The 13,489-nt window shown below is 43.2% G+C and overlaps 1 protein-coding gene across 1 annotated transcript in view; it reads left to right on the forward strand.

Annotated features, from left to right (window-relative positions):
- The window catches only part of PRELID2 (PRELI domain containing 2), a 62,675-nt gene that overhangs the window by 23,731 nt on the left and 25,455 nt on the right, over positions 1–13,489 (forward strand). The window contains exon 5 of the mRNA XM_054567939.1: positions 8,088–8,193. Coding sequence (XP_054423914.1) covers positions 8,088–8,193 — 106 coding nt within the window. The remainder of the gene's footprint in view (positions 1–8,087; positions 8,194–13,489) is intronic.

Here is a 13,489-nt window from a genome sequence, read left to right on the forward strand (position 1 = left end):
TTCTCCAAGGTTTTCTTTTTTTTTATTATATTTAAAAGGAATGCTTCCTCCTTTTTTTCCCACATGTATTCCATGTTCATGGTAGAACAGTTGCAAAACACATATAAGGAAAAAAACGGAATATGTTCATGCCCTCTTCAGGTATGTGCTCTTTCTAGTCAGCCACCCCAAAGGAAACCAATAGTCTGACCTCCATCCCTATCGATTAGTTCTGCCTGGGGTCAATCTCCACGTGGATGGAATCACATAGCCTGTGCCTGTTATTTCAGTTTTCTTTTGCTCCACATCATGTCTGTGAGCATCATCTTACTCATGTGTGTCAATAGTTTGTTCTTTTTTAATTGCCATGTAGCATTCCACTGTAGAAGCATACTGTAGTGGCTAGAATTTATTTATTCATCTTTACAAACATGAAACCATACTGTACATGGCATTCTGACTTTTATGTTAATTTATCACATCTGGGACTGTCCTTATTAAATATGTCACTTTTATAAATGATTTTTAATGGCTGATGAGGTGTATTTATTGTATAAAATTATTTTACCATGCTTTATTAGTGTCCTAATTTGGGGGCATTTGCATTATTTTCCATGAATTGCTCTTATAAATAATGATGTGGTAAATATCCTTACAGGCTTGTCTAAGCCCTCATCTAAGATTATTTGCTTAAGTAATATAGTTAGAGGCCGATGTGCAAGAATTTGCACGTGTTTGAGGCATTTGTTAGGTATTGCTAAACCGAAACCTGCATGCTTAAGCATCTCAGAAAACCCCCCGGGGCATGGCAGTCGGCAGGGATGTGCAGGCCTACGTTTAAAATGAGATCAGGAACAGCTACGTAATTCTCAGGGCCCAGTGTGTAATGAAAATGCTGGGTCCCTTGTTCAAAAATGGCTAAGAATTTCAAACATGTGGGCGTTCAACCACATGTTCAGCCCCCATGATCGCGGGCCCGTGGGACTGCACAGATCGCACCGCCTCGAAGCCAGCCAGCCCCGGATGCGGTGCGTGCACCGGCGGGACCCGTCCGGACGCCTCCTGTCGTACCAGTTCACAGACTGCTGCGTGTGTTGGCGCTTTATGCTAGCAAGCCTGCACTGAATAGGCGCTTCTTTAGGTGTAGGACTGTGGGAAGGGACGGGGTCTGAGGGGTCTGAGGTTAATAGTAGGGGTTCCGATAGGGGCCCTCCCCCTTATTGTTGTGTGACCTTAGCAAATTCACCTCTTTGAACCTCAGTTTTTCTTTTCATATGTAAGATTTCCTTTTCAGCCTCATAAGGTTGTTGTGAGGATTTACTGATGTGTCTATACATATAAAGGCATTAATATAATGCTTTTCTACAGTAGGCTACTCAAAGTGTAATCTGTTAGTATTGATGATCAACTCTTAAATGGTAAATTTTAAGACAGCCATTGCACCCCATGATATATATCCACAGTGCGCCTCAGCATCCCTGAGATTCTTCCATTTGATTATTCCTTAGTGTTACAGTGTTCCCTGCTGCCGCTCCTTGCCGACAATTTAGGCATCAACCCATGGGTTCCTGGGACGGGTTAAAAGGGAGCCGCCCGGAGGGAGAGGGCTCCCTGCAGGAGCGGGGCTTAGAGAGGCCAGCAGGGTGACTGGCCTTGCACAGCCCGCTGAGCAGAGTGTGAGTGTGTGACGTGGGTCAGCAGGACGGGAGAGGGGGCCGGGGACCTGGGAGGCTTCTGGAGCCCCAAGGGCTCTGATTGCCAGGACGGGGAGGGAGGGACTCCGTGCTAAGTGGTTTATGGTGATCAAGGGCTGCCTAGGAGTTAAATGAAGTGCAAAGTTTTAGAGTCGACTGGAGCTGGGTTGGTTCCGCCGGCATTTAACTTCTCAGGCACAGTGCTTCTGTTTCTATAAGTGAGAAAAATGATGATGGTGGTCGTTGATGGAGTTGTTATTACTGGTGTTAGTATTATTAACGAACATTTATCGAGCTCTTACCCATATTACCTTGAGTGCTTTATGCATAGTCCCTTCTTCACTCTTGAACGATCTTTGAAATAGGTATTAACCCCATTTGACAGAGGAGACTGAGCTTCACGGAGTTCTGTGGACTGGCCTCCGTGAGCGGGTCTTCGATCCATGATAGAGATGAGGTGGGAATCTTGGTTCTACACATGACACACAGGGTCCAGCAGGAGTAACACCTGCTTCAGTGTGGTTGGTAGGGTGATAATATGGGTGCAATAATTTCTAGTTTTAATTTGAACATTTCACTTCCAATGTCATATGGTGTGCTTGAGTGTGATACTGTTATGTTATAGAAGTGCATCCTTATGAATTTGTAATAAAAGATTTTGTAATAAAAAAGGGGCGTTATTTGTGCTGGATCCCTGTATTAGACAAGTGGGTTTGGTAAGATAAGGTGGGAGAAGCTCCGTGTTCTGATCTGGTGGCGGATGTTTGTGAGCTGGACAGCCTCCGTGGCAGTGTTCGGCCCAGCAGTGAGGCAGTGAGCGGCACCTGACCCGCAGACCCTGCCTTTCCTCGGGGGCGCCTTTTGGGTGGTTGGAGGTGGTGTTGAAACGTCAGGATTAGAACTGCGACGTCATCACAACAGGAATGTCTGTGGAACCTTTGTTGCCCATCAGAGACACTTTGATTAAATTCCCGTCATGAAAGCAATTAGGCAAGATCTGCTGTACCTAACCAGTCAATACTTCCAGGACAGGTCCTCATTAAGAGCTTTGCTTTCCCAGAAACTGCTCTTTTCAGGATTCAGAGCTGATGCTGTGTGCTCTGGGGATTAACTCCTGACCCATTTTCCTCTGAACTTTTTTAGTTTCCCCAATCCAGAAGGAACCAAAATTTTAGGTGACCCAAAAGTAGGGGGCTGATGATACAAACTGCCATTCAGTTTCACAGAGGTGTTGCAAAATTTGAGCTGTTGTGGTTCCATTGTGTTCTCTGTTGAATTACTTCCGCCTGTGGACAGAGCGATAGATGTGACTCAGATACAGGCGCTGGGTGAGTGAATGAGCCGCCTCCTTTGACATCACTCCCCAGGTACTGTGATGGCTTATCTCTGAGCCAGGTGAAGGCTGCCCCCTACTGACTTCAGCAGGTGGCACTCCTGAGATGTCTGGTTCAATTTCCCTGACAGAAGTATTGAGATGTATTCATTTTCTCCCCTTCTTTTACTTCCTCTCTTCCTCATCCCTACATTCCTTTCTTCTCTCCAGCCTTTCGTTCCTAATGCATTATTGATTTCCTACCATGCGCTAGTCATTGCAATTGGGATTGATGCAATGAAAAAAAATACAGGTATCACCATTCAGAAACACATTTGGCATTATCTATTAAAATTGAAATTGTGCCTGTCCTGTGGCCCAGATATTTAATTGCCAGATACTCTAGGGGTATCCAACTCGTGGCCTAGAGGCTGAATGTGGCCCAACGCAAAATCATAAATTTACTTAAAATATTAAGAGGGGTTTTGTTTGTTTGTTTGTTTGTTTTTTGGGGTTTTTTTTTGTGTGTGTATGGTTACCTGTCACAATGTATTTAATGTATGGGCCAAGACACCTCTTCGTTTTCCAGTCTGGCCCAGAGACGCCAAAAGGTTGGACACCCCAGCTAGAGACTCTTATGCACATGTGTACCTGGACGTGTTATAAATGTCTTCATTGTAGCACTGCTGATAATAGCCCCAAACTGGGTCCATTTTAAATGTCTATCTTTAGTAGAGTGGATGAATAATTGGAGTATTTTCAAACAATAGAACAAACACTGTGCAGCAGTGAAAATGAATAAACAATGGCTACTTGCAACAATACGGATGCATCTTACCTGCGCATGTGGGCTTTGTTCTGTGCCTCAGTAAACAGCCAATGGTGGGGTTGGTGTGGGCTTAGGAAGCTGACTGTGGACAGTGTGGGGGCAGAGGGTCCACGCTGGGGACACAGGCCCCGCTGGGAGGCAGGCGTGGTGGTCCTGGAGAGAGAAAATGCTGTGCCACACCCAGGCAGTGAAGGGGGAGAATGACAGCGACTGTTGGGAAGTAAAATAGACAAACCTGGTGACTGATGGACTGAACTGATAGGAAGGGAACCATGTAACATGTTGCTGAGATTTCTCACCTCAGACCAGGAGCGTGGCTGTGTCATTAACTGAGGTGGGAGCAGGACTGGAGTCTGAGATGGTGGAAAATGAATCTGCATGACATCAAATTCCATGACCTTGGGCAAGTTATTTAACTTCTATTTACCGTAGTTTTTCAGTAAAACAGAGAAAAATGTAAGAGTATCAACCCCAGAAGATAATAAATGCCTGATACAAAAATACACACTGTTACTGCGTAGTTTTTTGAAGAGTAGGTGTGACCCAGGTATATAATATCATAAATGAGATGCAGTCCTTCCTTCAGGGGTAACGCTAAAAGGCAGGTGTAGGAAAACTTGAATCACCTTGTGGCTCTTCACTGAAACCTAGAACACAGCAAGCTTGGGTGTGGGAGAAAGTCTTAGGACGAAAGGCACAAAGAATCGAGGTTACATAGTGTGGGAAAAGAAAAGGCAACAGGTGATTCAGTGAGACTCTAAGGGAAGGCTAAGTCAGAAGGTAAGTATGTTGCTTTGCTGAAAATAAGTCTTGGTAGGAATAAATTTTACCTATATAAAATGATCATCAGGGCCTTATATTAATATTTTTGGTGATTGCCAAGTCATATATATTTGTTATAGAAAATTAGTAAAAAGAACAAGTAAATAACACCTACAATTCTAATGCCCAGAGGTGCTCGTTAATATTTCAGCTCTATCCATTTGTCCGTCCATCCATCCATCCATCCATCTATCTTTTCTTTTTTTCTTCTTCTTCTTTAAAAAGAACTGGCATTTCATTGTATTTTGTTGTGTGTCCTGCTGTGTTTTGCACGGGAACTTACCTGGTGGCTCATCGAGCCTGAGGGATTTAGGTGAGCTATGCGAAGTAAGAAGAAAATGTCTGATGTGCTTTGTCAGTGAGTTATTTAGGTAAAGTGCAACAATTTCTTCTCTGGCAGTCTTAAAATGTAATCGAATAAACTCTCATCTCATTGATGGCAAGGGCACGACCCTGCTTCACTGTCCTGTTATTCCCCTGTATATGGGAAAACCCTGAGTGTGCTTTTCTGAGCACTAGCTCCTCTCAAAATTGACAGAAAGAAATATTGCTTAGGGTATGATGTAGGTGAGAATTTTATTAATCCCTCACCTACACTTGCCTGGAGGACTGACGAGTGCATCTCTCCCAAGGGGGTAAGGCTGCTCAACTGCTCATTTTTAAATATTAAAATCACTGTGAAATTCTACTCTGACTAATCAGGAATAAAGACGGGAAAGATTAGTGTCACATGAGCAAATCATTTTTAAATAGACTTAAATCTAAGAGGTGGAAGCTGCTTTGCCTAGACTATTTGCCTAGACTATTTATGTTGGATTGGCTGGGATAACTGTGTGTGTGTGTTTGGGAGTGGGGGAGGGTGCGAGAGAGAGAGAGAGAGAGAGAGAGAGAGAGAGAAGGCAAGTGTTCTGAAGGCTTTGTTTCTCTGTGTGCATGGTTTAAATGTACAGGCTACTGATACTAGAGGATTAGAGAGAAGATCTAATTAAGTTAGGTAACTATTTTTACCCAAATCACGTCTCTTTGGACCCATAATTTTCTCAGAATGTTTTTCTCACTGTCAGTGAATGTGCTCACACACACACTCACACACGAGGAGACGTGGTTCCTATCTCCTTTCCATAGAGACCTAAGAAGGTAGGGAAAATAGTTTCTCTGTAGAGTCTTTATGGTTGTAAAGAAATTTAAATTCATTCATTCATTTAACAAATGCTCCTTGAACTCACTGAGTGTAGGCACTGTGCTGAATATGGCGGATGAGAGATTGTCTGAAAGCAGTAAGTAACGACAACACATGTGTCAGCGGTGCACATGGAACTGTTCATCGGCACCTGTTACTTGGTGGCTTCTGAAGAGAAGTCCTGTTGTCTCCAGGATTCAGTGTAAACTCCTCCCCCGGAGAAGACTCTCTGCAATGTGGGCTCCATTTGCCTTTCGAGCCTCACCTCCTGGCATCTCCACGCTCCTCCGCCCACCTTATCCTCCAGTCGTTCCTGTGGGAAGGATTGAATTTCTTTTTTTTAATCCTCACCTGAGCATATTTTTTTTTTCATTGATTTCAGAGAGAAGAAGAGGTGGGGAGGGGGGCGGAGAGAAACTTCAATGTGAGAGAAGCGTCGATTGGTTGCTGCCCTTACATGGGCATGTCCCCTAACCATACACATGCCTCCTAATGGGGGATGAACCCACAACCTAGGCACGTGCCCTGACTGGGGATTGAACCCACAGCCTTTGTACTGCATGGGACAACCACCCAGCCAGGGCAAGAATGACATTTCTTTTTAATCAGAAAGAGTCTTTAGCCCCGTGTCTTCATGCTGCTGCCCGGGTCCTGTGGTCCCTGTGGGGAGAGCTCTGCCTGCACTGGCTGGTGTGATGGCGCCCACTCTCTGGGGTCTGGCTGCAGACTCTGGTGCCGGGAGAAGCCGTCATGCACTCCCCGCCCCATGCCCCGGAGTCCGAAGCTGACTGCCTTTCTCTTCAGCGTTCTGAGTCAGGCGGGACAGAACCCAGCTCCTGGGCAGCCCGGTCTTAAACCAGGATATCGGGTGCACATTCCACTCTTCTTTTTCCCTCCCAGTGGAGAAGCCTGGAGTCGGGAGTTTTCTCCCTGGGAGGACAGGGGCTGTGGCAGGTAAATGCAACAAACTTTCTTATTCACGTTGCCCTGGCTCTGCTGGGGGAACCGCAGCCTGTTAACTGGTTTGTGGAATTCTCTCAAGGGCAGCTTGGCCGTCTGTTGTCGTTAAGTCAGTGCCACCAAGGGGAACGAGGGCCGGGGATTCCCGTTCTGACGTCTGTCTCTCTGACATCACTCTCAGGTGTTACCCACATCTCTGTTTTATGACTTGGAGATGATATTGGTAGAACTTTAAATAGGGAAGTGGTACATCTAATCTGTTTTACCTTCCTTTCCAATCAAAGATTAAAGAAGTCATTCCAGAGCCCTGGCCAGGTAGCTCAGCGGGTTAGAGTGTTGTCCCAATATGTCAAGGATGTGGGTTCAGTCTCTGGTTATGGCTCATACAAGAGTCAAATGCATAAATAAGTGGAACAACAAATTGATGTTTCTCTTTCTCTCTCCTCCTCCCTCCCTCGCTTTCTCTGTCTCCCTCTCCCTCTCTCTCTCTAAAATCAGTCAATAAAAAAAAAATGTTAAAAAAGTCATTCCAAGCTTCTGGTTTTCCTGTGTCTGTCTGTCTGTCTGTCTCTAGTAATGGATCTAACATTTAATGAATGCTGATTGCAAGTCAGGTAGTCAGAAGTTACTATGATTATTCTTGATTTACTTGTGAGGAAACTGAGTTAAGAGAATCTAAGTAATTTACTCAAGGATATACAGCTGATAGTTGTCTCAGACTCAGTTTTAAAAAGCCATTTTGCAGCATGAAATGGATGTGTATATATATATTTAGTTAAATTTATTTATTGTGGGTCTAGTAGAGCAACTTTTAAAGATCATTGACTGTCCTATCATGGAATTATTTTGGGGGTATGATAGAAATCCTGTGTTCAGCAGTTGTTAGAATAATGCACCCGTATATTTTCTCTTCTTCCCAGCTTCATTGAGATGAAGTTGACATATAATATTGTGTGAGTTTTAGATGTACAATGTAATGATTTGATATATGTGTATAATGCAAAACGATTATACCAGTAAGGTTAGTTAACACCTCCGTCTCCTCTCATAGTTCGAATTTTTTTGTGTGGCGAGAACTTTTAAAATCTACTCTCTTAACAACTTGAAACAAATATTCTTTAGTTTGCACAAGGCTGTTGCTTATTAATATAAACCGTAAGTCTCTCTTTAACAAAATCTTTTGTTGTAACAGGCAATTATTGAATTACTATGGATATAATTTTGTGGTGATTATAAGTGGTTATTAGGCTCTGTGGTTTAAATATCCAAACGTAGAATGACATCAAAGATGTATGTTTTTGTTCTTTGCAGGACAGAGTTCATTCAAAGGGGCAGGATTTCGATCACAGGGGCTGGCTTTCTCAGCTGCGTTTTGGAAACTTTTGCAGGCACATTCTTAAGACAGGGAGCCCAGAAGGTAAGCTTGTTTCTATTTGGAACCAATAGTAATTTTAAGAAACCATGGATATTCCCGTTGGGTTCTTGAATAAGGCTCATAAACATAAGAAGACAGAAGAAGAAAAATACAGTTAATAAACAAATATTTGCAAAAATAATTACCCTCACTAAGTATTATATAAATCCAAATCAAAGTGAAAGTGCCATTTGTGGCCCATTAAATTAAAAATATACCAATGAAGCATATGTGATAATATGGAGAATACTTATAGTCTAATTAAGAAAAATAATCAGAATGAATAATTATATTTACAGTATATACAATATCATGACAACTATTTAATTAAAAAGATAATAGCTAATATTTATTGAGCACTTACTGTGTGCTACTCACTGTGAAAAGGATATTTATTTACCTCATTTAATCCTTACAAACCATTGAGAAAGCTGTTATTGTCATCCTGATGTTATGGATGAAGAAGACACAGGAATCCGGAGCTGTTGGTTGTCTACTTTTGTGGTTTTCACACTCTGTCATTGAGGGGCTTAGCCATCTAGGATGGTGATTCAGAGGACACCTTGGCATTTTAAGGTCCTACGTACCTTGTTTTGAGTAGAACAATTCAGTTTTTAGTCTATCTAATATGATAGTTCACGTGAGATTCATATATTCTATTTTCTTGTCTAGGGCCATGTCCATTCCTTGGGCATCTTTATATGCCTATTGCATGTGTTCTGAAATGGTTTAAAATTGTATTTATTTTACGATATCATTGTTATTAATGGTTATTACTAAGCTAATCACTTAGTCCCAGGATCTACTCAGGACTTAGGCATACGTTTTCTAGTAGGTTCGTTTAATGGCTGGTCGAAGGAACTGTTGTTAGGACCTCAGAGATTTTCTAGGCGGTGGACCTTTGTTCTTATTTTGCAGGTGTAGGTTCAAGGATAAACCTGGGCCGGGAGGCATTAGTTGGAAGGCTGAGGGTGATGAATGAGTGTTTGGTACTGTACGGTGTCCGTAGGCGTACTGCGGAGATTAATGGTGTGTTCCTGGCCTAGATGAACACATATCCCAACTGGCTGAGCCTGGGTAGGCCTGGGCAGGCCTGGGCATGAAGAGGGTGGTTGAGCTTCTGGAAGGTCTGACCATTACTCACTCAGAGATTATTGCAGGTTTTTCTGCTATACTGCAAAGTTTGCATTTATAAAAATCCTTGTTTAGATCAGGAGTGGCAAACTTTTTCTATAAAGAGTCAGATAGTTAAGGTAAAACTTTGTGGGCCAAGAGGCAAAACTGAGATATTCTGTAGGTACTTTATAACAAGAGAAACAAATATGTACAAGTTTTATTAAAAATATAATAATAATAACATTTAGCTGAACAGGGGTAAAAAATTAGTTTTCCCTACCATCATATTGGTTGTAAATGTTTATTTATAAAAACTGTTTATATCTCATGGACTCTACCAACACAGGTAGTGGGCTGGGTTTAGCCTGTGGGCTATGGTTTGCCAGCCCTTGCTTTGTATAAATAAATATTATTTGATTAATCCAAATCGGTCTGTGTTTGACCTGTCCATCAATCTGAATGTGTTAATGATTTAAGCATATAGTGGTTTGTGCATTCTGATCCTGTGAGATGCATAAAGTAGACATTAGTCCCATTATATTGATGAGCCATGTCTTGGAGAGCTAAGTGCACCCAACGTGTGTGTGGCTGCTTGCCTGCCTTCCTTCCTTGTACAGATATATATTGAATACCTGCTTGGTGCTAGGCGCTGTGTTATGTGCGGGCTAACTGGATCTCCTCGAGGTCACAGGACTAGCAGAGGGTGGAGTCTGGACTCAAATCCCATCATTTATCAATAAGCTTCACCCCTTGCTACTTTATCCGATGTGGCATAGCATAGGCTTTAAGGAGGGTGGAAGACCTGTACTTCCAACGGTTTCTGGCCTCACAGTCGGTCCCACGCTCTTTCTTTCCCAGTATAATTTTTTTATTGTTGACACCGTTACAGATGTCCCCATCACCCCCACCCATTTGCCTGCCTCCTCCCTCTTCCCTCTCCCCTCTCCCCTCTGGCCATCACCACACTGTTGTCTGTGTCTGTGGGTTATGTGTATATGTTCTTTGGCTAATCATTCACCTTCTTCCACCCAGCCTTCCCCATCCCCCAGGTTCTGTGCTCTTGATAGCAGAGAGGGGGTTTATTAATCTTAGTCCCAATCTCTGTCAACCCGTAGTACCTTGGACAGTGCTTTGTATATTTACGTGGAAATGAGTAGAGGTCCACAGTTGGCTTCTGATGAATACTATCTGGAAATAATCAAGTGACTAAATTTTTTAAGTGAAGAACCCCAGTGATTCCTCTGTATTCTCACTTTTTATGCTCAGAGGTAAGAGTATATATATTTTTTCTGCTGGCTTTTGCTTTTTCCATTTTTTTTTTTTTTTAATAGAGACTTAGTTTAATGAGTTAGCTTTTCCATTTTAGGAACTCTTGTTCGTGCCTTTTACCTTTGATCTGAGTGGTGATATTTTCTGATATCAGCCTGATTTCCTGATAAAGCCTGAACAGCTGAGCCTGTGTAAGTGGCTTCTGTGGATGTCACCGTGAGAGTGTTTCAGGTGACTTTATTTTCACTTTAGAACTTTCTCCCTGGGGCTGTTTAGTGGTCGTTAAGGTGGGATCCGATATCTATTTTTTCTAGAAACAGCAAAACTAGACATTTCACAGGGTTTATATCTCTGTGTTTGTAAATTAATTAAAAGTTGGCCCTCGATACAGACATCTGAGCCGAGGTCACTTGTGTTTCTGTACCTCAGGGGCTTGTTCGTTGTTTTTCTCTTCTCTCTTCACCACTCAACAGTGACTTGCAATTCAGGGACCTTTCTGACACAAATGCTGACTTTCCTACATTACTTGGTCCCCACTTTCCTCTTAGAACGTAAATTTGTGAGTAGGAGAATGGGGATTTCCCCTTCGTGCTCCAGTCAACAGATAGGTCCTTGAAAAAGAAGCAGTTCTGGACTTAGAGCCCAGTGAAGCCCATGGTCTTTGTGATGCAGCCCAAGTCTCCCCATCCCTCTGATCTCCCGTTTATTTGTCCACAAGTGGAAATTTCAATGCATCCCCACAGGTAGGTGAGAATGCTTTCAGTATATTAAGAACACAGGTCAAATACGAGGGGTGACCCCCCCCGCAAAACCTGGAATTTATTTATAAAAAATTGTACATTTATTCTTATGTGTTTAAACTTCAGTCACTCCCAAGTACTCTCTATCTGATGCAATGCACTCATCGAGATGTTTTTTCCACTGCTCAGAAGAGTTTTTGAACTTGTTAATTTTGATGCCTTTTAGTGCTTCTGCTGTGTTTTGTTTCACCTCTTCTACATCAGCAAAACATTTCCCTTTGAGTTTTTTTCATGGGGAAATGAAAAAAAGTCACTCTGGGCAACATCGGGTGAACAGGGAGGGTGGGGCATGGGGGTCATGCCGGTTTTTAGTCAAAAGCTGCTGAACACAGCGCAGTGTGGGCAGGTGCACTCGTAAATCACCATCCTGAAATGGGCGAACGTGTTGAAAGAGTCTTCCAAAAAAATTCCCCGAAGCCAAACGCAGCCTCTCACAGCAATGCCACCTGGTACACTGATACGCGTGGCTTCCTCACCTAGCGGGGGGAGCCTGTACTACAAGCGGCCTGCCCTCCAGAAGATAATTCCGGCTTTTTTTGGTTCTCCCTTTCTACATGTTAGGTGTTCTCTTTGTTTTTAAGAACTGAAAAAAAAATTCCACTCACATGCTTCTGTCTTATACTTTCTTTTTATGGTCACGTTTTTTTGGTCTTGTTTTGTTTTTGCTCCTCAAGTCACATGAACACACACTAGATTTTAAACTCAGAAGTTCAGTTCTACAAATGCTCTGCCTGGGTGTCAGCTGTGAGCCAGGCACCGGGTGTTATGCTGTAGACACAGGTAGAAATAAGACAGCTTAACTCCCTAGACATCCAGCTCAGGGTAGAAAGCATGACAGGCGGTGAACAAACATCTGTTGGTACGAAAATGTATTGAGCCCACTTGTTGTTTACTGTTCGGCGCTATGCTCAGTGCTGACAAAGATAGTAAAAAAACAGCCAGTGCTTAACAAGAGCTTAGTTGATGCCATGCGCTGTGTCTGACATGTATTACCATGTGTATTTATCTAAAGTCTATGGAATAGGCACTATGCCCAGCTTACGCCTAGAGAAACTGAGGTCCCTAGTGGCAAAACGGTTTTCTCAAGGTCATGGAATTAGAGAGCAACGAACTTGGAAGTTGAACCCAAGCTTGTCTGAGTCCAGAGTGTGCCCTGGGCGATACACCGCAATGCCACACCCATGGGCTCTGCCCTCAGGCCGCTAGAGTGGGGCCGGAGGCGAGCGCCCGCCTGAGCCGAGGGAGGAGCTGTGCCGTGTGTGGATGGCACATGCAGGAGCAAGGAGCCCAGTGGCCCTGGGAGAACTTGGAATGGACCAGAGGAGTGAGGGGCCATGACGCTGGTGCCTGAAAGGGCCTTTGAGCGGCTACGGAGTGTCCTCCTTCTGTTCAGCACCCGCAGCCTCTGTTCTCGGCCTAAATGGCGAAATGCCGCGCAGGTGGAGGGTGTGTTCCGCTGGTGTTTCCGCCATTTTTACTATGGTGACATATCCTTTATCTGCTTTCCCATGGACTGTGGGTTTGCTGTGCTTCTTGTTCTGAAAATATTTTTATAGTAAAGAAGAATATTACAATGTATATTAAGTTCTCGGTTGTGATAAAATGTACATGACATAAAATTTACCATCTTAATCACTTCTAAGTGTACAGTTCAGTGTCACTAAGTCTGTTCAGTGTTGTACAGCCATCGCCGCCATTCATCTCCAGAACTTTTTCATCTTCCTAAGCAGAACGCTGTAGCCATTAAATAATAACTCCCTGTTCCTCCCTCCTCCAAGCTCCTGGCAAACACATTCTATTTCTTGTCTCGATGAATTTGACTACTCCAGGTACTTCACATAAGTGGAATCGTACACACTTTGTCCTTCTGTATCCAACTGACTTGACTTAGCATCATGTTTTCAAGGTTCATCCATGTGGTAGCATGTGTCAGAGTTTCCTATCTTAACTCTGAATAATATTCTATTGTGTGTATGTGTAACTACATTTTGTTTGTCTGTTCATCCCTTGACAGACACTTGGGCTGCTTCCACCTTTTCGCTATTGGGCTGCTGTGAACATGAGTGTGTAGATACCTGTTCATGTCTCTGCTTTCACCTTTTTTGATGGATTAT

This window comes from Pteronotus mesoamericanus, unplaced genomic scaffold (assembly GCF_021234165.1).
Source record: "Pteronotus mesoamericanus isolate MK-2021 breed Mesoamerican mustached bat unplaced genomic scaffold, CSHL_Meso_final contig_2, whole genome shotgun sequence".
NCBI classification, from domain to species: domain Eukaryota; kingdom Metazoa; phylum Chordata; class Mammalia; order Chiroptera; family Mormoopidae; genus Pteronotus; species Pteronotus mesoamericanus.